General features: G+C 41.7%; 4 protein-coding genes across 4 annotated transcripts; 2 read left to right on the top strand and 2 right to left on the bottom strand.

Annotated features, from left to right (window-relative positions):
* Positions 1–2,462: 2,462 nt before the first annotated feature.
* Positions 2,463–6,108, bottom strand: LOC147159273 (uncharacterized). The gene is made up of 2 exons (XM_086058602.1): positions 5,951–6,108; positions 2,463–3,534 (listed from the first exon to the last, which is right to left on the bottom strand). Exon 2 carries the CDS (start codon positions 3,404–3,406, stop codon positions 2,897–2,899), a length of 510 nt encoding a protein of 169 aa, XP_085914728.1. The 5' UTR covers positions 3,407–3,534; positions 5,951–6,108; the 3' UTR covers positions 2,463–2,896.
* A 503-nt stretch (positions 6,109–6,611) lies between these two features.
* Positions 6,612–11,164, top strand: atp6v1e1b (ATPase H+ transporting V1 subunit E1b). The gene is made up of 10 exons (XM_086058600.1): positions 6,612–6,738; positions 6,847–6,917; positions 7,476–7,541; positions 7,996–8,105; positions 8,227–8,293; positions 8,366–8,455; positions 9,554–9,622; positions 9,690–9,784; positions 9,875–9,962; positions 10,723–11,164. The coding sequence occupies exons 2-10, from the start codon at positions 6,885–6,887 to the stop codon at positions 10,783–10,785; spliced, it is 681 nt and encodes a 226-aa protein (XP_085914726.1). The 5' UTR covers positions 6,612–6,738; positions 6,847–6,884; the 3' UTR covers positions 10,786–11,164.
* Positions 11,165–11,326: 162 nt separating this feature from the next.
* Positions 11,327–18,543, top strand: ada2b (adenosine deaminase 2b). The gene is made up of 10 exons (XM_086058596.1): positions 11,327–11,382; positions 13,243–13,566; positions 14,671–14,890; positions 14,968–15,178; positions 16,374–16,501; positions 16,566–16,656; positions 16,722–16,830; positions 16,893–17,050; positions 17,824–18,026; positions 18,114–18,543. The coding sequence occupies exons 2-10, from the start codon at positions 13,278–13,280 to the stop codon at positions 18,199–18,201; spliced, it is 1,497 nt and encodes a 498-aa protein (XP_085914722.1). The 5' UTR covers positions 11,327–11,382; positions 13,243–13,277; the 3' UTR covers positions 18,202–18,543.
* rad51ap1 (RAD51 associated protein 1) lies at positions 18,416–21,106 on the bottom strand. Its single transcript, XM_086058599.1, has 9 exons — positions 20,902–21,106; positions 20,766–20,818; positions 19,948–20,041; positions 19,766–19,878; positions 19,630–19,695; positions 19,475–19,552; positions 19,256–19,411; positions 18,753–18,872; positions 18,416–18,672 (listed from the first exon to the last, which is right to left on the bottom strand). The coding sequence occupies exons 1-9, from the start codon at positions 20,916–20,918 to the stop codon at positions 18,545–18,547; spliced, it is 825 nt and encodes a 274-aa protein (XP_085914725.1). The 5' UTR covers positions 20,919–21,106; the 3' UTR covers positions 18,416–18,544.
* Positions 21,107–22,003: the final 897 nt, after the last annotated feature.

Raw genomic sequence — 22,003 nt, 5'->3', positions numbered from 1 at the left:
AAAAGGGCTTGGTAAATGAGCATAGGAAACTGACGGGGTTCAGTACCTCCATCAATTTTAAGGTTAAGCGACCTCTTTCGCTCACTGAGGTTCAATGGGGTTGAGGTCTGGGGACTGAGCTGGCCATGGGAGGGAGGAGCTTGATTATATGTCTGGTGAACTATTTCTACCATTTTCAGTATGCTCTGTAATAATAATATGTTTAATTTAAAGCTTTTAGCACATCTTAACCTTTGGGTGCCAGTAATTATGGAGGGAATAATGAGTGTAAAACATTTGTACAAATTTAGTTTCATTAAAAATTCAAGGTTTGCATTATTATTTAGTTTGTCTCCTTTAAAATCACTTAAGAGTCCACCTGTTTAACTTCAATTCAATTGTGAGTTAAAAATAATAATAATCTGAATTTGTCACCTTTTCAATAGTTATTCATTCTTTTTTATTCCCGTATTGCGTCGTCTCCTTTATGCCGCTGAGACTCGATAAGCGTGCTGCTCGTTGAGGTTAATGGTTGACACAATTCAATGCGCCAAACACACAAACAATGTTTGCGCGTCCTTCAAATAAACACCGTTTTTTTTTTCTTTTTTGAGAAGTTCATTTATCTCCAGCGTCGCCACCGCGTTTTAAATACCAACCGACTTTTAGTGCTCAAGTTCCCCTTTCGAGCCCGTCAAGTGTGCGCCCGGGCCTCAACCGTGAATAGCATTTTTTTTTTTTTTTTTTAAAGCCAATTATGGGAAAGGGGAAAGGCTGCAGGTCAGTTGCCATGTGATACGTCCTTATTGTGTTTACTCATATGTCGTCTTATTGTGCTCCCGCTCTTGCGTGCGTGCGTGTTTGTGCAGGCATGCAAATGTGCGTGTGTGTTTCCTGCCACGGTTGATAACACGAAGAACCACAAAGCTTTTGCTCCAAATACATATTTCCCACTTTGAGGGTGTGTGCGTGCGTGCGTGCGTGTGTGTGTGTGTGCGCGCGCGTGTGGTTATAGGAGGGGTTACGCCCCCATAAATAAGCGACCGCAACGTGTCAGGCGGCGGCTGGAGCGTGACGGCTGCGTGCAGGTGTTACGGCGCCGCGTTGTTATCTTTCTGGCAAAGTTGTCGGACACACAGTAGAGAGTTTACAGAGTACTTTGACTCGATATAGTCAAACTGCAGTCGTGTGACCTGACATGATTGACGCCTTTGTTTGCATTTTAGCGTGGCGAGGTGTGGGTGTGGAGAAGCTTAGTCTGTGAAATGCTGACTTATTAGGTTATCTATCAGTTAATCTTTATGGAGAATAGAAGGATGGAAAGTTTTTCTTTTGTGTGTGCTGCGGTCTGTTTTCTGTTGTGTTTTTGTCCCCCCGCTATCAGTCTGAACAAAGAAGCGAGCGCGGTCGTTCCTCTTCTTCATTCAATAGCTGCCCGCACAGTCCACACCATTGTTCTTCTTTAATATTTTCACTTGGTGTGAAAATGAAGAAGTGTCACAGAGTCAATCTCAGAAAGTCACACGAGCATGCGCGAAAAAAAAGTGGCATTGTCTTTTCTTTCCGATGGGAAAGTTGAAGAGCAGGTAACTTACTGGGGCGGATGCTTAAAGTCTGTAATGTGGCAGAGTGGCCAGCAGGTGGCAGCAAAGAGCTGCGCGTGTCACATTTACTACTGCTTACAAACTATGAAGGAGAGAATAGAATGGTGGTTTAAGATTAGAGCTGTCAAACGATTATCATTATTTTTAATCAGATGAATCACATCTTAGATTTTTGATTAATTATGATACCCTAACTCAGCAGGTGGCAGTAAAGAGCTGCATGTGTCACATTTACTACCGTTCCTCATTGAAATGAATGGAAACATGCGACTTGCATGTCGAGGTGTCAGTGGACAAGATGGTCGTCCATTGCTGGAGCTCTCCAATGCAAGTCGGCGAGACGATCTTGTTTGTCGAGCCGCTCAGTCGATCAATGACTGGCAATTTGCAATGGCGGAGTCCAACCCAAGACACGCTTAGGACCGCCCCCTCATTTAAATAACATTTCGACCTGGCAGAGCGTCTGCAGCATGAAATAAATAAATGTGAGAGCAGAGCGTTTTTATTTATTGATTTCTATTTAATTATATTTATATATTTATTTCGACATTTATTTTTTATATTTATTAAAAAAATTTGAGTCTCGTTTCTTATTTTTGTATTTATTTTTAATTTTGTTTATTTATTTAGGGATATATTTATATTTTGTTTTTTTTATTTCCATTTATATTAATTTTTTTATTTTATATTTTATATCCAATTTTATTTTCACTTTTGGTCATGTATTTATTTATTTAGTCATTTATTTATTTTTATTTTTGGCAGTTTTGGCCCTCCATAATATATATCATGAATTTCAAATACAAGAGCCTTCCAATGACTCATTGTATGTAGATGTTGACACATTTTGAAGTAAAAGGACAGACACAAAGTCACACAAACATTAAAAATCATTTATACTCTTGAGGTGCACAACATGGTTTGGTACTGTCAAGGCCATGAGCTCTGCTGTGAGCTGAGGTAGCACAAACACAACCATCGAATCACAATAATAATAATGTGTCATGTTGCTGAATTGTGGAGGACAAAGTGGAATTGTGAAGACGAAAGAAAAGAGGCTGTGCTCGGAATCACTCCCTATCCACTAAGTAGTTCGCTATTGTGTTGTAGTGTTTGAATTTATAGTGAATAAAGGTTATCAATCCCCTTTATTGTGCCCTTTCTATCTGTCATTTTGAGTGTGTATGTAAATGTGTGGCTTTGCCTGGTGAATGATGTGGGTGTCAGGGCCACTATATAAATCTCCCTTTTATATTGAGTAGGGAATGAGTGAATGATTCCAAACACAGCCAGAGTCTTTTTTTTATTTTCTTCTACTTCCTGCAGTAGGCCACGGCGCCGTACGCCATCACGCCCACCACGGCTACCAAAGCGGCGCCCCCACACAGCATCACGGGCAGACCGGCGGGACCCCCCGCTTTGGACTCCTCCTCCGAGGGGACATCCTGGGCGACCACCGGAGGTAAGATGGACGAGGGCGGGAGGAGGCCCGGCGTGGCATACTGGGTCTCCTCGGTGGCTGTGGCGGAGGGCGTCGGCGTGGAGGTGGCGGAGGGAGGCTCTAGCCGGAAGACGGGCAGCGGGGGCGACGCCATGGTGGGCAGCGTTTGCATGAACTCCGTCTGATGCTGCTCCGACGAAAACAGGAGCTCCTCAGTCTCTGGAGCTTGGACGTCCAACACGCTTGTCTGAAGCTCCTCGTCCTCGTCTTCCTCCTCCTCCTCCAGGTGCACCATGTCGGAGTTGGACGAGTGGTTCTCCACTGCCGCTCCACCGTCGCTGCTGTCCAGGCTCTTGGCGTCCTCGGCGTCCACGTCGCCCATGGTGGACCAGGACTCCGCCAGCAGGCTCTCGCTCTGCCAGGGTCCGGGGCTGAGGGGTGGCGTGGCGGAGGTGGCGCCCACGGACCCCCCGCCAGACTCGACTGGGGCGTTCCCCTCCAGAATGGCGACTGCAGAGACATAACAGATTGAAGTCAGTCAGGAAAGCTAAGATGGAAACTATGACATGCATACGTATAGTGTAGTAGTTGATGTGCGTGAGGCGAGTTGGTTGATTCCAGTTCATTGAACTCCTTGACAAAATAATAAATAAAATAAAAAATAATAAAATAAACAAAATAATGGTGGGGGGGGGGGGATTGTGAATCATCCAATATGAAACCAATTCATGAAGGAAAATAGCAAAATTAAGTTGTTTGTTGATTTTAAAATGAATCATAAGATAAAACATTTTTAAAAAATAATGAATTTAATTCATGGGGAAATTGAAAATGTGGCGAAAAAAATCAGATGAAGAACAAAATAAAACCGAAATAATCATGAAATAAATGTAAGCTAAAATAAAACAATTTCATTATTTTTTTCTACATTTTAAAAAAATAAAACGATGAGAAAAGTGAATAAAACAATTGATGAAATAAAGCCATTCATGATTTTGATTTTTTATTAAATATGAACAAAATACTTTTTTTTTTTTTAATAGAATGTTCATGTAAAAGTTAGAAAATGCAAAAATAAATAAATAAAACCATTCACAAAAGTAAATAAAACAATACATCAGGAATAAAAAAAGAAGCTTTTTTCCCCAATAATATCAATAGTAGTTTTTCATGAAAACAATTAAATTACAAAGGGCATAAGTTGATTAGAATAATAAATATTTGTTAAAAATGTTATAAATATATATATATATATATATATATATATATATATATATCATTTTTTTTCTAATTTCTTAGTCTAATAATGCCATACACAAAATGTGAATTATTTGCGATATCATAGTGGACCCCAAAAAAAAGAACTAATAGCACAATACAACAGCTGTGTGGAATGGGAACGCTCTAACTTTTTTTTTTAGCTGTCAATACTGATTCAAAAATCATTTCTCTCGCAATTTTCGCCAGAATGTTCCAAAAATAACTTGCAGCTAAAATAATGTCACGCACCATCTATAGGAGTATCTGTGTTTAGGGCCCTTACAAATCAATTTGTCACCAAAGCGGTTCCGCGTGTCGTGGTCATGGAGCAACACACGCACGTGTATTTTTAATCCAGGGGAAACGTGTGCTTGTCGCAGGTCTTATTTTAAGACATTCCTCCATTTTAAAAGTTTCCAGCGTGTGCGTGACTCACAACATATCACACGAAGGTGACCCCTATAACCCCGCGTGTCGCGACTCCCTTGCCGACTGTGGAAAGTATTCACCGGACTCAAGCCCAGAATAGACGCGGCGCTCCACGCTCGCTGTCTGTTCGCCACGCAATTGCCTTGTGTTTGTTTAGCATCGGAGCAAAATAAACATCGCTTGTAACGGGAATTACTATCACTTAGCTTAGCTCATTAGCTATCAAATCATGAAAAATTTTTTTTTTATTTACACAAGTGCAGACTGGGTTAGGCATCCAGCAGTGGGGACACCTTTATTGGTACAGCTGTGTGTATCTGAATAAGAAAATTAGCACTTTATAATATTGTATTTTATGAAAACGTACACACATTTCAGTATAATATAAAAAATAATATAGTGTTTGCCACATTTTTTTGCTTCTGGTGTACACACATTGGCCACCAGGGGGCAGTAAAATAAATGCTGACACACTCAAAGAAGAGTTTCACAACTGACTCAATAAGCTTCAGTGATGATAATAATTATTTGCAAAGGATAAAGAATATATGCATGTGAGGATTGGTTATTATTTTTGAACTGTTTGTTAGCTTTAAGCTGAAGCTATGTACATAATACTAAACAAATATTCAGTCGTGTCAATGGTTGTCTCCGCGTAACGCAAGATGGTCACTCACAATTATGCTTTAAAACGTCACACAGTCGTCGTCGGCGGTTTTGTTTTTTTGCGTGAGAACCCAATCTCATCCATCCCCAACTTTACCTGTTGTTGTACTTCTACTAATAACACAGGGTTTTATTGACCCCACATCAATCTCGCCCCAATTTAATCATTGAAGTTAGCCAAGCACGCGCGCGCGCGCGCACATGCACACGCTCACGCTAATCCCCACACACGCACGCCATGTGATCCTCCGTTACTTTAATTGGATTCCCCTTGGTCCCATCCTGGCCATAAAGAAGCATGACTCAAATGTACATACCCAGTTCATGTTACATTGACAAAGCGGTTGTCACGCTCATTCAAGTTCAAGGTTACCGTCTGCCCTTCCCTGCACTGTATTGACCCATAGTGACCTCTCTCCTACCGCTTGCATGTCCACACAAACTCAGCACACATTTTTAAAAGGAAAGCCAACAGACATTCACATAATTGAGATGACTTGCTGAAACTTTTCTATACACACACACACACACACATTAAAAAAACGAAAAAAAAACAAAACACTGAGCATACCTGGTTGTCGTTGGTGAGCTGTTTAGACAACAAGTGCGTTCCAAAAGCAGAGTGCAATGTGAATTAAGACACAAAGTCGTCACTCAAGGCGAGCGACAGGCAGGCAGACATGCACGCTAGGTATCTGTTGCACAAATAACACGATGTCCAAGCTCTCGTTCCCTCTCACCCTCCCCTCCTTTCAAATGACATAACACTTGGCCGTGGATCCGCCATGGCATGGGTGACTCTGCAGGTAGAAAAAATGTTTGGAGTCCTTTAATCAGACTTTAACCTGAGTGTAAACAGTAACTATTGTTGAGTTAATACATAACATGATATGATAGAGATATGCAGTTTTTATGTACTAATCCACAAAAGCCCTTGGGAAGTGTTGTTAAAAAAAACCCGCTATGATGTATATTTTAGCTTTAAAATGTGTAATTAGTAGTTTAGGTATTTGTGTTGCGCATTGATAACATCCTAATATAGTATACATATGTTTATATTTATAGTTTACTTTTAATTTATGTATATTATTTAATTATATTTATTATTATATAAACACATATATACAATGTATATTTTTTTAATTCATTTTTTAAATGTTTTTAGTATTCATTTCATTCATTGACGTCACTCTCCAACTTCCGCATCACCCTCGCGCCTGATTGGCCACAAAGCAGGAAGTAAACATCACGTGACATTGCCAGTCGGCTCAGCTGACCCTCGATCTGTATTGAAGACGTCTCTAACCAAGTCACGACCGCCGGGATTAGCTCATTCGTCGTCCTCGTCACATTTTTCGGGTGAATCAAAAATGTTCTTGATTTAGCTTGAATATAACGCGAGAATTGTGTTGCAATATTGCATTGTAATCAGGCTTTATTGAAATTTGTGTGTTCGTTGAATGTCAGGCCCGAGCTAGCAAGCAGCAGCAGCAGCAGTAGCGACCATGGCGCTCAGCGATGCCGACGTTCAGAAGCAGGTAACCAAGAATTTTGATTTTTGAAGATTATGGGCGGGAAAAAAACACATTTTTGTCGTAGCGACGATCACTGCTTTTGCACGTTTTGCTTGGTTTACGCTGCCGTTTTGTTTGCCAGAAACCGCTAGCATCCTGCTCAATGACATTGAGCTAGCTCCAGGAGGTAAATGCTAAAATAAATAAGAACATGACAAGGGATTTAATATTTATGTTTTGGTTTTTTAATTGGGCGTTTGTGTTGACGACTAAACGTGGAGTATTGGAGTCATCCTGGCCAGTGATCACCTGACAATCACATGACGGGGGCCAGATGAGGAACTGCAATGCATAAATAGCAAAAGAGGAAATGTTGAATTTTAAATCTCCTCACACTCTGACGACTCCTTTTGAAGGTGCCATTTATAATTAGTGACTGAAATAGCTGCATACATTCCTTACGGCTGTGAGAATAGCAGCCGCTTCACAGCACCGTGTCACAAAACATCTTTGACATTAGTGCAAACACTTCATATTTCAAATTTTAGAATGTACTGAGGTTTTCCTCTTGCATGTCCACAGATCAAGCACATGATGGCCTTCATCGAGCAGGAGGCCAATGAGAAGGCGGAGGAGATTGACGCTAAGGTACAATCACGGTGGATCAATAACTTTTTTTGTATGATTGAGTGTGTTTATGAGATATTTTGTAATGCAACTACAGGGAGGGAAGAGTAGATGTAGCCAATAAAGTGTCAGTGTTATAAAGATGTTGAAAAAAAGTATTTACTAACAATCAACTGCAATGTCAGTATCAATACTGACATCATGTCTCAATAATTGACTATGTAATGGTAATCAATACATCCACCGCAAAAATAAACATTGCTAAATGAATACCTGTTATTATTCATTCTCATTCGTTCCCATATCTTCTAAACCAAATAGAAATGAATATATCTAAACATAATGTACAAACCTACATATTTACATATACACTTACTGGCATATATTCACATTAGCATAACCCAATTTAAGTGATTTTTTTGTTTTCATTGAAATTTCTATTTTCTGTTTCTTCCACTTGCGTCTCCCCCTACAGGCCGAGGAGGAGTTCAACATCGAGAAGGGCCGCCTGGTGCAAACGCAGCGTCTGAAGATCATGGAGTACTACGAGAAGAAGGAGAAACAGATCGAGCAGCAGAAGAAAATGTGAGCGCCGCTCGCGCTTGGCGTGTTCGACTTTTCCCGTGATTGCGTTTAGTTGTTGCGTGCGGCCACTTACGGCGTTACAGCGAGCCAACAACGTGTGTGTCATTTGTCTACTTAACAGCCAAATGTCCAACCTGATGAACCAGGCCCGCCTAAAGGTCCTCAAGGCCCGTGACGACATGATCTCGGTAAGTCATGTGCTCGTCAATGACGCAGAAATTTTTTTTTTTAATTGGATGTGGGCGGGTCTTACTTTTCAGGACATGCTCAACGAGGCTCGTCAGCGGCTCGCCAACGTGGCGCGAGACCCGGCCCGGTACGCCGCGTTGGTTGACGGCTTGATCCTGCAGGTCACCGAAGCCTCATAAAAACCCTCAACTAACACGATTATCTTGCACAATAATGTCTTATTTTCATTTCAGAACATCAGCTCCTCACTTCACCCACACACAAATCACGTACACACAATTATTCTAATTTTATTATATCCATTAATTGGATCAAAACAAATTTGGGAGTAATGTGCGGGGGGTGGTATTATTTTGTCCACTTGGGGTCTCCACTCTATTTGACTGTGACGTCAGCCCTAAAAGTAGAGGCCTTGCCTGGTGAGTGACGTGGGTGTCGACGAATGAGTGCGTAAAATTGGCTCGCTTTCTGACGGACAAAACGGCCAATTTTGTGTAATCAAAATATTTGTTATTTGATTAATTGTTGTAAGCCTGTGTATCTTATCTTTGACATTAACTCAGGGTATAAAATTGGGTTGGAAGGTAAAAATAGTGCGATCTTAATTAACTCATTCACTCCCAGCCACTTTCATTGAAGCAACCCCCTTAGCGCCGATTTTGCAAGTCCCACAGAATATTGTGTTCTATTGCTATTAAAACATGGAACCTACCAAAAGAAAGAAAAACGTGTATTTCTATGCATTTCCGTTTTTCAGCTATTAGCATTAAAACATCGCTAAGTTTCATCATTATTCACAAACCTGTTGACAACACTGACAAAAGCGAGCTTGTTTCAACATGGCCCGGGTTGATCTCTTATACTCTGCTGCCACCTGCTGGCCGTTTTTGTAATAACTACCATTGCTTCTACCATTCTCTTCAGTTCTGAGGCTGCATCAAAACATAAATATGTTTTTGGGAGCATGGTAATATTTGTTGTAATATGTAATATTTTGTTTCTCAGCACTTTCGCTTACAATAAAAGTTTACTATGGATCGCATTTGTTTAACTTCATTTAAAATGGGAACAGGACTCCATAGAGTGGTACATTGACATCACTTGCTCAATTATTATTGTTTGCGGGCAAAGAGAGCCTCAGTCGCTGATGCACTCATAAGGAGCTCCTGATGTCACTCACTAGGCCACGCCCCTCAAAGGCAAACATATGAAAGATGTGTACACAAATTGCACTTCCTTAAAGTCGTTTCTCACTTTAGGGTTTGTATCAGCTGCTGGAGCCCAAAGTCACCATTCGATGTCGCAAGCAAGACGTCCAGGTGGTGCAGGTGAGTCTTCATTGCCGTCAGAAATCCAATTTGGCACCTTCACGTCACCTCTCTGGTCGACTCGCAGGCTTCCATCCAGAGGAACCTGCCTGTTTACAAGGCGTCCGTGAAGAACAACCTGGAGGTGCGCATCGACCAGGACAACTTCCTGGCTCCCGACATGTGAGTGCCGCCGGGCCTCCTTTTTTTTTTTTTTTTTTAGGACTTCCCTCTCCCGCACAAATGCAAATAACAAACCGAGCTCTTTGGCAGCTCCGGAGGCATCGAACTCTACAACGGAAACGGCAAGATCAAAGTGGCCAACACCCTGGAGAGCAGACTGGACCTCTTGGGTCAGCAGGTAACAACCGCGGCTTCATGCTAACCATCGACACAGCCCGATCTGTGAATGGCTTCCTGTTCTTTGTTTGGCAAAGTTGCTGGTTCAATTGAGGTTCGAGAATGAATCAATCAAATGTGTCTCGATCCGATTACAAAAAGTGCGTAGTTACTTTCGCCAAACAAAGACACCACTGACAAGAGACGCAAAAGAGAATAGCGTGCTGCCCTTCTGACTGCACCCACAGATTCGTAACAGGCTCCGTAAGCTTCTAATAAAAATAATCAGCCATCCAATTTAATTGAATAATTAGCTTTTCACGTGAACTCATGCTTGATGAAAATAATAGACAATACACAACATGTCATGGGTTAAAGTTACTGCCCAGTAAAGGACATCAACCTCCAAATATATTCAAAGATGTATACATGTTAATCTTTTGGATAACATTTTAAAAATGCTTTATGTTAAAAAAAACACTAACTTGTATATATACATTTCAAACCATTTTTAGCATAGAAAAAATACTAATCAAAAATAGGTTTTTGTGCATTTTTTAATGCATTATATCCCCAAAAGGTTGTTTTGCATTGAAAAATAACATCCTGTGTTCATTTTTTAAAATGAAAAAAAAATTGGACTGTTCTTCTCGACCACCCCCACAACTCCCAATATATATATTTTTTCAGTTTCATCTCAAGATCATGTGATATTGATCATTTTCCCAAACAATCTGTCTTTTGTCCAATTGATGTCGTTGACTTGCCTTGCGTGTCCGCAGATGATGCCCGACATCCGAGTGGCCCTTTTCGGCGCCAACCCCAACCGCAAATTCATGGACTGAGAAGCCCCGCCCCCTTGTCTCCGTATTGTTTTCATTTTCTATTGTTTTGTGTTACATTTCTGCGAAAAGGGGCTGCTTTGCCGCCATAACTGCTATTATTATTATTATTATTATTATTGTGGGTGTGGGTGTGTTGTTGATGTATTCCTCTGTGCATGAAGGACCAACACGGCTATTACACATCACGTGAAAACGAGACGCGGTTACTTGGCTGGATTGTGATCGCCATGAAGTAAGTTCGAATGTTTAAAGAGTTAATTTATTATTCCACCGGAGAGGATAAACTGTCTGTATATGAACATTCCTGTCTAAATTATGTGTTTGAACATGTCATGTGCTGTAAATGTACAATAATGATAATAAAATGTATGAATGGTGATCGGTACACGTCATGTGTGTCCTCACAACACACACACACACACATTCACTCTGCTGCACAGTCCATTCATGCTGGGCTCGTTAGTTAATCACATGCTATTTGTCAAGACAAAAATGCCTCAATTATCCCGTTGTGCCAGTGTTTTGCTGACTTGTTAGGCAGGGTCAGCACAAGGCGCAGTCTTTGGGGAAGACGGCAGAGTGGACACGTCGCTTCTTGTAAGTACTTTGACTTTTTAAAAGTAAGCATTTTAGCCACGCTTGGCTTGGTGGGTTTCCATCCACCTATGTTTATTCGAATTTTCAAGGATTGCGAAAAAGAAACTGAATGGAAACGCCAGAAAATCGAAAAATGAAATTGGCAAAAAAGGTTTTACGCTTTGAGGGGGAGGTTTTTGAAGCGTATCGAAAAAAGGAAAATGCGCATTTTGGCGAATAAGCGACTACGAGACCGGATATACGTCGTACGTTTTGACCGATCCTACGTCACACGCACATTTGTAGTCGCAATAAATGGCGGTTTGGGGAGACGAAGAAACAAGATTATTTTGATAATTAATTAAAGAAAAAAAACATCAATGCAATTTTAGATGACTTTATTAACATCAGCTCTCAATGTAACGACACACCTCACTTACATGCGGGAGGGAAGTCAACAAGACAAACTACTTCCGTTCAGTCCGTCAAAAGCAACATTCCCACCCGGAACTCCCCATTGTCCCAAAGTTCCGTCACGATAACGTCATCTCGCGACGCATATTCGCAAAAGAAGAGCGAATGGAAACGGGCATAAGTCGCATGTCCGTTTTGCGCATTTTCACAAAATTCGCATACAAATTTCGAAACATTTGGAAGGAAAACCTGACTAATTAAACGGTTAGCAGAACTTACTGTATGCGATAAAACAGGTTGTAAGTAATGTGGTTGTGCTCGGAAGTATAGGGTTTACTGGTGAGCAAAATGAACCGAGAGAGTAGCTTTTTCATTGAATCTGGCTTTCTTCACCTTGAATTCAGAAAGTGTGGTGTTGTATTCCCCTTTCTTTAGTTTTGCTAGAATTGCAAATCTCAACACTTTTTAAAACGACCACCGCTGTTTTCTTCAAATGGAACCCTGGGGCAGTAGATACAATGAAAACCGCAAGAGGCCCCAGAAGTGAACCCTGTGGAACACCATCCTTTTTTTGTTAATCATCGTGAATTCATATTGCACGTTTTCATCCCATCACTTTTTTTTTTTGACAATTGTAGTTTGCATGAAGGGATTCAAATCAAGAAATCATCACAAGGTCAAGCAATGTAGCGTGATCACCTGCAGCCAATGATGGCCAAGCAAATCATTTTAGTCGGGTGTCTCTCTTGACCGCCGCCAATCCCCTGATGTTTGATTGAACCCAGGTTAGGTTTTAGTCTTATTTAAATCCCATTAAAAATAAAATACTTATCCTGAGTACTTGTTTTTTAGTGCACATCTTAGAAATTCAAAATCAATATCAAAAACAGAAAGGCATTTTCTTTGTTTTTCTGAAAAGAAAATGTTAAAAGTGCATGTAATAAGTAATGTAAAGTAAATATATATTTTCTAGATTTTTTAATTAGCTTATTTTTATTAATAAAATATATAGTAATTTGTTTTATTAGATATCAAGAAAATTCTTATTTTTTTATGTTTTAAATAATGCAAAACAAAATATATTTAGTTTGTCTTGATTAAAAATGAAACATTTTAGTTGAAATCTTTTTTTGGGGGGGGACTTAATGGACTGTATTGGACTAAAAAGCATAATCAGCATTTTAATTTGTGGCAAAAAAATTAAATACTGTACACAATATATAAAGTTTACATTTCTAACATACATTTAAGGAGAAAGATACCCCAATGTTTTTTTTCTCTTAAAAAAATATATGCATGAACTACTCAAATAAAAAATCTGATTTGGATGAGGCAATGTCTAATGTGTAAACTTATGATTTTAATGTAACAATGTGGTTGCCACGGTAACTAATAAACGAGCTCGCTGCAGTTGTGCAGCCGCACTGCAAATTACAATTTATATTGCCTTCTGACTCTTCTGTCTAGTTGTGACCAGCGCCCCCCAGTGGCACCTAAAGGGCATGACCGCCTCCCCCCACCGAGCATTGTTGACCCTCCTGTGGTTGTCAGCGGCGGCAGGGATGCCCGACCCGAGCCAGCGGGACCTGCTGATGCGCCAGGAGGCATCCAGGCAGACAGGTGGCGGTGTGGCGCTCACGCCAGCCGAACGGCGATTAGATGCCGAGCTGCGGCGATTGAAGGAGCGCGAGATGGCGGCAGATCCCTTCCCACCTGCCGTCCACTTCTTCAAGGCCAGGAAACTCATACGCGACAGTCCCATCTTCAAGCTGCTGCAGGACATGCCCAAAGGTGACCTCGCAATGCTGAGAGATGAGCATTCGCAGTGATGCTTGTGGGTCTCAAGAGTTAGCGTGTAAAATAATGTTGTTGTTTTTTTGCATTCACAATATTGAGTGGGTTAATGCTGAGAGATGAACATTCTTGATTGGGTTAATGCTGAGAGATGAGCATTCACATAATATGAGGCGGGGGGGGGACGTGAATGCTGAGACAGGAGCATTCACACCAACGCTAATGTGCATCAAATTTTGTATTTGCCTGAAAATATTTTAATTATGCCGACAAGCATTGTGCCATGTTTTGAAACGCATGTGCGGATATATCTTGTGAGTACTGTGAGATGAGCATTCATGTCAGTTGTGATTTGCGTCAGATTTTGGATCTAAGGCTTTTGTAGCCCTGAAACATTTTTGTCAGTGCTGAGTTAAAAGTAGTCACACAGTGTCTGCAATTTGTCAAAAATGTATTTAGTTCAGTGCTGAGAGATGCTCATTAATACCTCAAAGGTTGTGCTCGAGTCTGTGTTGTCGCAGCCCAAAAAATAATAATGTGAATGCTGAGATACAAGTATTTTCACAATGTTGTGACGTGACAAAATAATCTTGAATGCCGAGAGAGCAACATTTAAACCAGTTTTACTCTGGTGTGTCGGTTTCACGCCTGAATTGGGTCAATCCTGAGAGACAAGCATTCTACACTATGAATTGATGTGCACAAATATTTGTGAATGCTGAGACAAGAAGTTTCAAAAAGTTGCTGTGAATCCTGAGAGATAAGTATAAAAAAAATAAGTGAATGCTGAGAGTCAAGCATTCGCACAGCTGTTCTGTTTCTGTAATGCTAAATATTTACTGTGTGGATGCTGGCAGCTGAGCATTCACAATTGGACTCAACATATTGTTTTGATGCTGAGATAAGTGCCATTGTTGATATTGAAGGACAAAAAAAAAAGAAGTGTGGATGCTGAGAGACGATCATTGACTTCGATGTTGGTAAAAATGTATTGCCAGAATGCTGAGATAAACGTTTAACTCTTTGCTAAATGATGTTGTACGCGGTAATAGATTACTTGAGCGCGCGTGTGTGCTGAGAGTCGAGCATTGTCACCCGCAGGCGGCGCCCTGCACGTCCACAGCTCGTCCCTGGTGAACGCCGAGTGGCTGGTGAAGAACGCGACGTACCGGCCGCACTGCTACATCTGCTTCACGTGGGACAACTCTGTGCGTTTCGTCTTCTCTCAGCAGTCGCCGTACCCGCGCTGGGACTGCTTCTACTGGCAACTTCTCAGCACGCTCAGGGCCAAGGTGGGCGACGCGGACGCCTTCGACGCCAGGTACCGCCACCGCCAACCCGCCAAACCCGCTCGCGGACGTAAAAATAACAGTTCACTGATCTTCCGTCGCTTTCAAGCTTGATGCAGCATCTCTCGCTGGTCACCGACGACCCGGACGGCGATTACCCGGACCAGGACGCCGTGTGGGACAAGTTCGAGAGAGCCTTCATTTCCAGTGCCGGGCTTGTTAGCCACGCCCCCGTGATGAAGGATTACCTCCTGCAGGGCCTGCACGAGCTGCACCGAGACAACGTTATGTATCTGGAGCTGCGCAGCGGCCTGTCCAGGGTTTGTCTTTGCTCTTGTTTCAGCGTTGGTCGTTCATTTTGTTTGGAGGTGCCCTGCTGTGTCGTGGATGCTGCAAGACGAGCATTCACTTAATTCTGTCTTTGTCAAAGCATTTCTTTTGTTGAATGCCGAGAGACATTTGCACAAATCTACGGCATGCCTTTGTGCTGAGAGATTGTTGTGTAATGCCACCGTGCAGCAAAATAATTTGTGAATGCTGAGAGATAAGCATTGACACAATTCTTTGTCAAAATCTTTTTTTTTGTTAAATGCTGAGACATTTATACTAATGTGTGCCCTGCCATAAATATTCTGAGTGCTCAGAGACAAGCATCCCGATTTTGCACTGTTAAAAATTTATTTTGTCCAATGCCATTTTGTGTAATGCAAAATACGCCCCAAATTACTCTTGCTGTGGATGCTGAGAGATGAGTATTAACGCAATACAAAACATTTGCTTTGTTGAATGCTGAGAGACCAGCACTAATTTGTTCCGTGCCTTGTCTAATATCCTTTTGCACGCAACATTTTCTCGCAATGAGACAAGCACACTGAGAGTTGTATTGTATAATGCCATAGTGCTACAAAATGACATTTCTGTAAATGCTGAGAGATGAGCATTCACACAAATTTGTATGTCCAAAATGTATTCTGTTCAATGCTGAGATAAGTGTTCTCAATATGCACATGATGCCATTTTGTGTAATGCAAAATGTGCCCAAAATTACCCTTGCTGTGGATGCTGAGAGACGAGCATTAACGCAATACAAAACATTTGCTTTGTTGAATGCTGAGAGAGAGATGAGCGCTAATTTGTTTCGTGCCTTGTTGAATATCATTTTGCACAAAAAATATTCTCCCAATGCTGAGAGACTAGCACACCGAGGGTTGTATTATATAATGCCATATCGCTACACAAATGACATTTCTGTAAATGCTGAGAGATGAGCGTTTACACAGCTGTAATCATGCTGTGGTGCAACCCAAATTCTAGGGTGTGAGAAGAGCATTCACACTAAAGCTATGGTGTGTTGTACGATGCGCTGCAATTCTTAAGTCATGTGCCGGAAATATTGACTGTGTAAATGCTGAGAGACAAGTGTCATTTTTCGTTGCTTTGCCAAAAATATGAAAGTATGCATTGTGTAAATGCTGAGAGTCGAGTCTTATGATGCTTTGTCGCGTCTCGTTCCAGACGTACGAGCTGGACGGGACCATCCACGACAAAATATGGACGCTGAGGACTTTTCAAGACGTCACCAGGAAGTTTGTGGCCGAGCATCCGGACTTCCTGGGCGCTCGCCTAATCGTAGCCGTGCACAGGTGCGCGCCAGCTTGAGAGACTTCTCATATGTTTATCGCCACTCAAACCGTCAACCGCTTGCAGGGCTTGGAGCGCATCCGAGGTGAAGGCGGCCGTCGAGGAGGCCGCGGCGCTGCGGCGGGACTTCCCCGATGTGGTGGCGGGATTTGACCTGGTAGCAGTTGAGGTTTTGCAACGTAGCGACGCGACGCAGTCGGTAGCTCTCGTCTCGTTTGGCAGGTGGGCAGGGAGGACAGCGGCAGGCCGCTTTGGTACTTCCGGGACGCTCTCGCGCTGCCGGCCAAGCTGGGCCTCAACCTGCCTTACTTCTTTCACGCGGGAGAAACCGGTAGGTGGGTTGAGAAAAGGAACACGGAACGAAACGCCGCTAATACACGTGACACTCGACAGACAAGGAGGGCACGGAAGCGGATCAGAACATTCTGGACGCCCTGCTGTTCAACACCAGCCGCGTCGGGCACGGCTACGCGCTGGCGCACCACCCGCTCGCCAGGGAAATATCCAGGCGGAGGGAGGTGGCGGTGGAGGTGTGCCCCATTTCAAACCAGGTCCAGTGCACCAGATTTGCTTTTTCTACTCGTTCAATTGCAGGAAATGATTTAATTTCACTTGATCTCGTCCTAATGAGAAACATATTTCACTTTTTTGCTCCCGATGTTTGAGATTTGATGATTTAGTGTTTTGCCACCAAAGGTTGATTTTGAAGGTAACATTTAAAATGAGATTTGGTGACATCAGGCCAGGTTTTTTGTGTTTTTTAATTTTTAGGTACATTTTAAATGAAATAAAAAAAAATCACCAAATATGTTTCTAAATTTATTTTACGCTATCGTAAAAAAATTAATAAATGGTGACATGATTTTTAAAATGTACAAAAAAATATATAATTTTTAGAGGGATATTTAAAACCGCTTTATTTTTTTGGTCACCAATTATTTTTCTTTTTTTTTAACCTCAAATTATCCCTTCAGACCCACATTTTTTCAGCAAAATTTATTTATTTTCTCACATAAAAAAACATGAAGAAAAAAATGTTGGGTCACAGTATTTCATGTTTTTATTTGTTATAGTGCACGCCAGGATAATATGGCTGTAATGTGTTGTAAACTTATATGTAACATTTTAAATGCAAATCAACTTGCGATTGTGATTAGTTAGCTCGGATCCAATCATGAACTAGAAGTGTTGACATCATCCAAATGATGTGTTTTATTGGTTTGGACACGCAAATATGTCATGTCCACTGCAATCATTTTTGGATACAAAGGAGTTAGAAGTAACGAAAATTAGTGGCAAAAAAAAAACCCTTTGCATCCATCAGGTCCTGAAGCTCGTCTCGGACCTGCGCAACCATCCGGCGGCAGTGCTGATGTCAGAGGGCCACCCGATGGTGATCAGCTCGGACGACCCGTCCATGTTCGGCACGTCGGGCTTGTCCTACGACTTCTACCAGGCCTTCGTGGGCATCGGCGGCCTGAACGCCAACGTGGGCACGCTGAAGGAACTGGCGCTCAACTCCCTCAGGTGACGCGTGCGCGGTCGCGGGCGGTCGGATGGCCGCGCCCGTCGGCTAACGTCGGCTAACGTCGGCTTCCTTGTTGGCCCCCGCAGGTACAGCTCGCTGCCGGAGACGCTCAAGGACACGGGACGGGCGATGTGGCAGAGGAAATGGGACGCTTTTATTTCGGCTCACTCATGAGAGCCCAGCGGAACCTTTTTTGAATTGACATTATTGTCGACACCGCGCTTTGCGCCTGAACAATTAAACGTTTTATCAGAAGGTATTGAATGAATCATATCAGGGACCATCAGAGGGCGCCATCAATCAAGACCAGCTGTTTTGCTACCACATCTGGATTTCCTACATCCTTCTCATGTCGTGTTTGGCAGTAATCGAGTAACGGTTCAGAAACTTGCCTTATACCTTTGAGTTTTATTTTGACCAAATTTACACGTACAACAAAAGCGGAAAACAATATGAATGATTTCAAAAGAATATTTACATGTGTTTTAAAAAATAAAACTTGTCATTCCTCCTGTGGTCAGTTGGTGGTGCTGCTGGCGTGCAGCGGTTTGACTCGGACGCGTCGGGACAGTCCCAGACGAAGGCCTTGACCTGGAGACCTGGCGGTGGGAATCTGGGATGAAGGTGGACTTTTTCCAATTTGACCTAAGGGGTCAAGTAGAAAATTCTGAACACATTTTCCCCCCTCCGTAGATGTCATTTATGCTTGGAGTAATTATAATAACCTGGTGGGTTCCATTTGGGAATCCTGCCTTCTTTCGGACTGACTGAGACTGGCGGTTTGGACACGGCAGGTTTAAGCGTCGGGGGGCTTTTCGGAGTGGCCGTAGGGGGCGCTGCACATGCTTGAATGACAAGTTTACAAGTTTTTTTTTTTTTTAACAAAACAATTACCAAAAACATTACAAAAAAAGAGACACCAAACGTGCTGTCGAATTTCTATTACCACATACTTGCAGTTCGGCATTTTCGGATTTTTTTAATTACTTTTTTTTAGAACCTATGCTGTCCTCTTATCTTCTGTTTATTTTTTTGCGCTCAATCAAATGTTGCCATTGTGTGGCATCTTTATGTGAAAGAATCCATGATGGCGTTTAGCCAAAAATAGTATTTGTCAAGAAATATGTTGAAGTGAGTTGAGGATTTCAAATTTAGACAAAAATTATAAACCTTATGCTTATGATTTTTTGTCAGCAATCCTGTAAAACAAACGGAAATCAAATTGAACCTGTGCTGGGCTGCGCTTTCAACTTGGGCGGCTGTCTTTCTTTTTTGCAGCCGGGACGCTTGTGAGGCTTGCTCTGGTCGCTCTCCTTCTTTTTCTGGCTCTTCTTGTTCACCGTGAACTCCTCGTCCTCACTGAAGACCTCCTCGCTCTCCGAATCTGAAACGGTGGCCGTATTAAGATGCATGAATCCCTCCGGAAAAGGATGCTCGGAGGGGCTACCTGGCGTCAGTTTGGGCTCATAGTCGTCGTCGTCGTGAGGAAGTCTCTTTTGCTTCTCTTTGGTGATCTCATCCAAGCCTAATAAAAATAATTGAATTGAGTGACTTTGTTGCTTTATATATACACAGTATAGATTTAAAAAAATAAAAATTCACCCAAAAGTGACAAGTCCACACTGCAATTGGAGCGAGGCCTGGAAGCGGGGTCTGTGTTCTCATCAGCTAGAATTCGCAACATGTTTAAAAAAAATTTTTTTAAGCTTTTTCATAGTCATACAACACTTGAACCTACCTGGACCAGCAGGAGGCGCTTCTTTCGTCCTGTCTGTGTTACTGTTATTGAGCAAGGAGAGCGTAATTGCCGCCTCCAGATCCCGAGTTGGCAGCTTGTCATCAAGAGCTTTTCTGGAAGACATTTTTGGAGTAATAAAACTAGAACTGTCTCACTTGGCATCCATTTTTTCCTTACTTTACCTGCTTTTGTGTCTCTCTTGGCTTGATGTGATGCAATGCTCCTGTTGTTTGAGCTTCTTGCCGGGTGGGGGCTTCATGCAGGCAAAGTCTTCATCTGCCATCAAGAATAGAGTTTATTTGCTTTTAGATGAATCTTCTGAATGAAACAGCATAAATGTGGCCTTAGTTCAGATATGTGCCTCAAGTTCAACAAGCATGACTATCAACTTTTTCGCTACCAAGTTTTCTTGTTTTTTTTATGTCAACCGTCTATGAAAATGATTGCTCCCAAATAAAGTTTTTTTTTAAAACTGTATGAGTATTTCTATCTCTACCTCTCTTGCCATTCATAAAACACAATACCTTAATGCTTAACTAAACTGGCACATATTTCACACGAGTTTGGGAGTTCAGTATGTATATATATTTTTCTAACATTTGTTTGCTGAAGTGCCGCGACTTATTTATGGTGTGAAATGTGTGCTTTGGCTCAATAAAGATTGAGAAACACTGACTTGATCGAGTTGACTCCACAACACTATTTAACCGCATTACACATTTTGTCCACAAGGAGACAAAATCACGAATGCACAAACAGTATATAATTATTGCACTGTACAAATTAATCCCTGTCAGATTTAACACTGATCTTTACAGTCATTACAGTCTTTTTTTATTTTAGCTCTTGGTCATAACAGCATGTGAGCAGAATGCAGATGATAAGAGATAGAGCGTCCAGCTAGCTGGTTAGCATGTGTGGTGGCTCGGGACTGACACACATTACGCGTCTACGGCGCTACGCTCCTTGAACAAGAAGACATTTTCGCTATTTCACCCACCGTCGTCGTCGTCCATATCCTTGTACTCGTCGTAATTGACGCTCTTGGTCTTCCTGTAAGCAAGACAGCGTCAAACACGGTGAGTGGTTAAGACAAGTTAGCACAATAACTGGCTCGCTTTTAAGCGTTGACAAACCTCGCAGGTCGATCCATTTGCCGCAAGATAATCGAAAAGCGAGCTCTATTACGTTAAAATATGTTGAGATTAGATGAGTCAACGCAAGTTAACAAAAAAAAAAAAAACGTTTTGAACGATGATCCTTGTTGTGTTTTGTTGATTTTGAAGCTTCAAGCCAGCCCGCCACAGAACAGACGAGAAGTGACGAAACGCCATATCCGGTCAGTTGGCCACCCCCCCAAAAAAGGATACGTGTTTCCTCAGGCCATGCTAGTGAGAATAGTTTAAATATTATCTCATTTTGGAGACTATCTGTAGAAATATGTCTACATGAACTGTGTATGGAAATATGTCGAATCTGCTGAGGAGAAATAGCTCACATGGTTGATCAAACTATGGTTCAAACTGCTAAAATAACATTTGTGTGTGTGTGTGTGTGTGTGTGTGTGTGTGTGTGTGTGTGTGTGTGTGTGTGTGTGTGTGTGTGTGTGTGTGTGTGTGTGTGTGTGTGTGTGTGTGTGTGTGTGTGTGTGCTTTTTTTAAATTGTGTGTCGAGAATGAGTACAACTACGATGTCGACATACAATTGGTTAAATTTCATAAACATTGTTTACTGTTTTATGACTTTAATATGAACTCTTATTTGCTCAGGGTACCCGGAAATGAGAGCCCGGAAATGTTACTCCAGTTGATTAATGTATCGGAATGAATTAAACATTGAGTTATATAGTTATTATAATAAATGTGTATCTTGTACTTTCAAAAATACATTAAATTAGTAACTATTTATACTGGTTAAAATATGTATTATATCATTATCTATGTCTGATTTATATCTATATTTAGCTATTTATATTATATCTTGCGCTTTCTACGTCTGTTTGTCACCCTCAACAAGGTACAGTAGTTTGCATTGTCATTACTGCTCAAGTCCACCAGGTGGCGCTAAAGCATCGCTGGAAAACCTGTTCATGAAGCGCTTCTCTCCAGTCTCCAATCGCCAAGGTCTGACTCGGGATGTGGTGCAAAGACAGACTTGATGAAGTACAGTGTTGCCTTGAAGGGTATTTTGTTCTTTGACTCTACTTGTTTGGCAAATCGTCTTTCCTTATTGAAATAC

Source organism: Leptonotus elevatus, chromosome 17 (assembly GCF_054856555.1).
Source record: "Leptonotus elevatus isolate MCC_2025b chromosome 17, RoL_Lele_1.0, whole genome shotgun sequence".
Lineage (NCBI taxonomy): Eukaryota > Metazoa > Chordata > Actinopteri > Syngnathiformes > Syngnathidae > Leptonotus > Leptonotus elevatus.
Note: the sequence above shows the minus strand (reverse complement) of the source record. Positions and strands in the feature narration are given on the sequence as shown.

Excerpts from the sequence above, each read along its gene's own strand:
- LOC147159273 (XM_086058602.1), bottom strand. The coding sequence starts at position 3,406 with ATGGGCGACGTGGACGCCGAGGACGCCAAGAGCCTGGACAGCAGCGAC.
- atp6v1e1b (XM_086058600.1), top strand. The coding sequence starts at position 6,885 with ATGGCGCTCAGCGATGCCGACGTTCAGAAGCAG. Across the intron at positions 6,918-7,475 it reads ATGCCGACGTTCAGAAGCAG|ATCAAGCACATGATGGCCTT; the intron begins GTAACCAAGAAT and ends GCATGTCCACAG. Across the intron at positions 8,106-8,226 it reads ATCGAGCAGCAGAAGAAAAT|CCAAATGTCCAACCTGATGA; the intron begins GTGAGCGCCGCT and ends TCTACTTAACAG.
- ada2b (XM_086058596.1), top strand. The coding sequence starts at position 13,278 with ATGACCGCCTCCCCCCACCGAGCATTGTTGACCCTCCTGTGGTTGTCA. Across the intron at positions 13,567-14,670 it reads GCTGCAGGACATGCCCAAAG|GCGGCGCCCTGCACGTCCAC; the intron begins GTGACCTCGCAA and ends TGTCACCCGCAG. Across the intron at positions 16,657-16,721 it reads TGGTGGCGGGATTTGACCTG|GTGGGCAGGGAGGACAGCGG; the intron begins GTAGCAGTTGAG and ends CTCGTTTGGCAG.
- rad51ap1 (XM_086058599.1), bottom strand. Across the intron at positions 19,879-19,947 it reads CAAGAGAGACACAAAAGCAG|AAAAGCTCTTGATGACAAGC; the intron begins GTAAAGTAAGGA and ends AATGTCTTCCAG. Across the intron at positions 18,873-19,255 it reads GAAAGCGCAGCCCAGCACAG|CATGTGCAGCGCCCCCTACG; the intron begins GTTCAATTTGAT and ends TTGTCATTCAAG.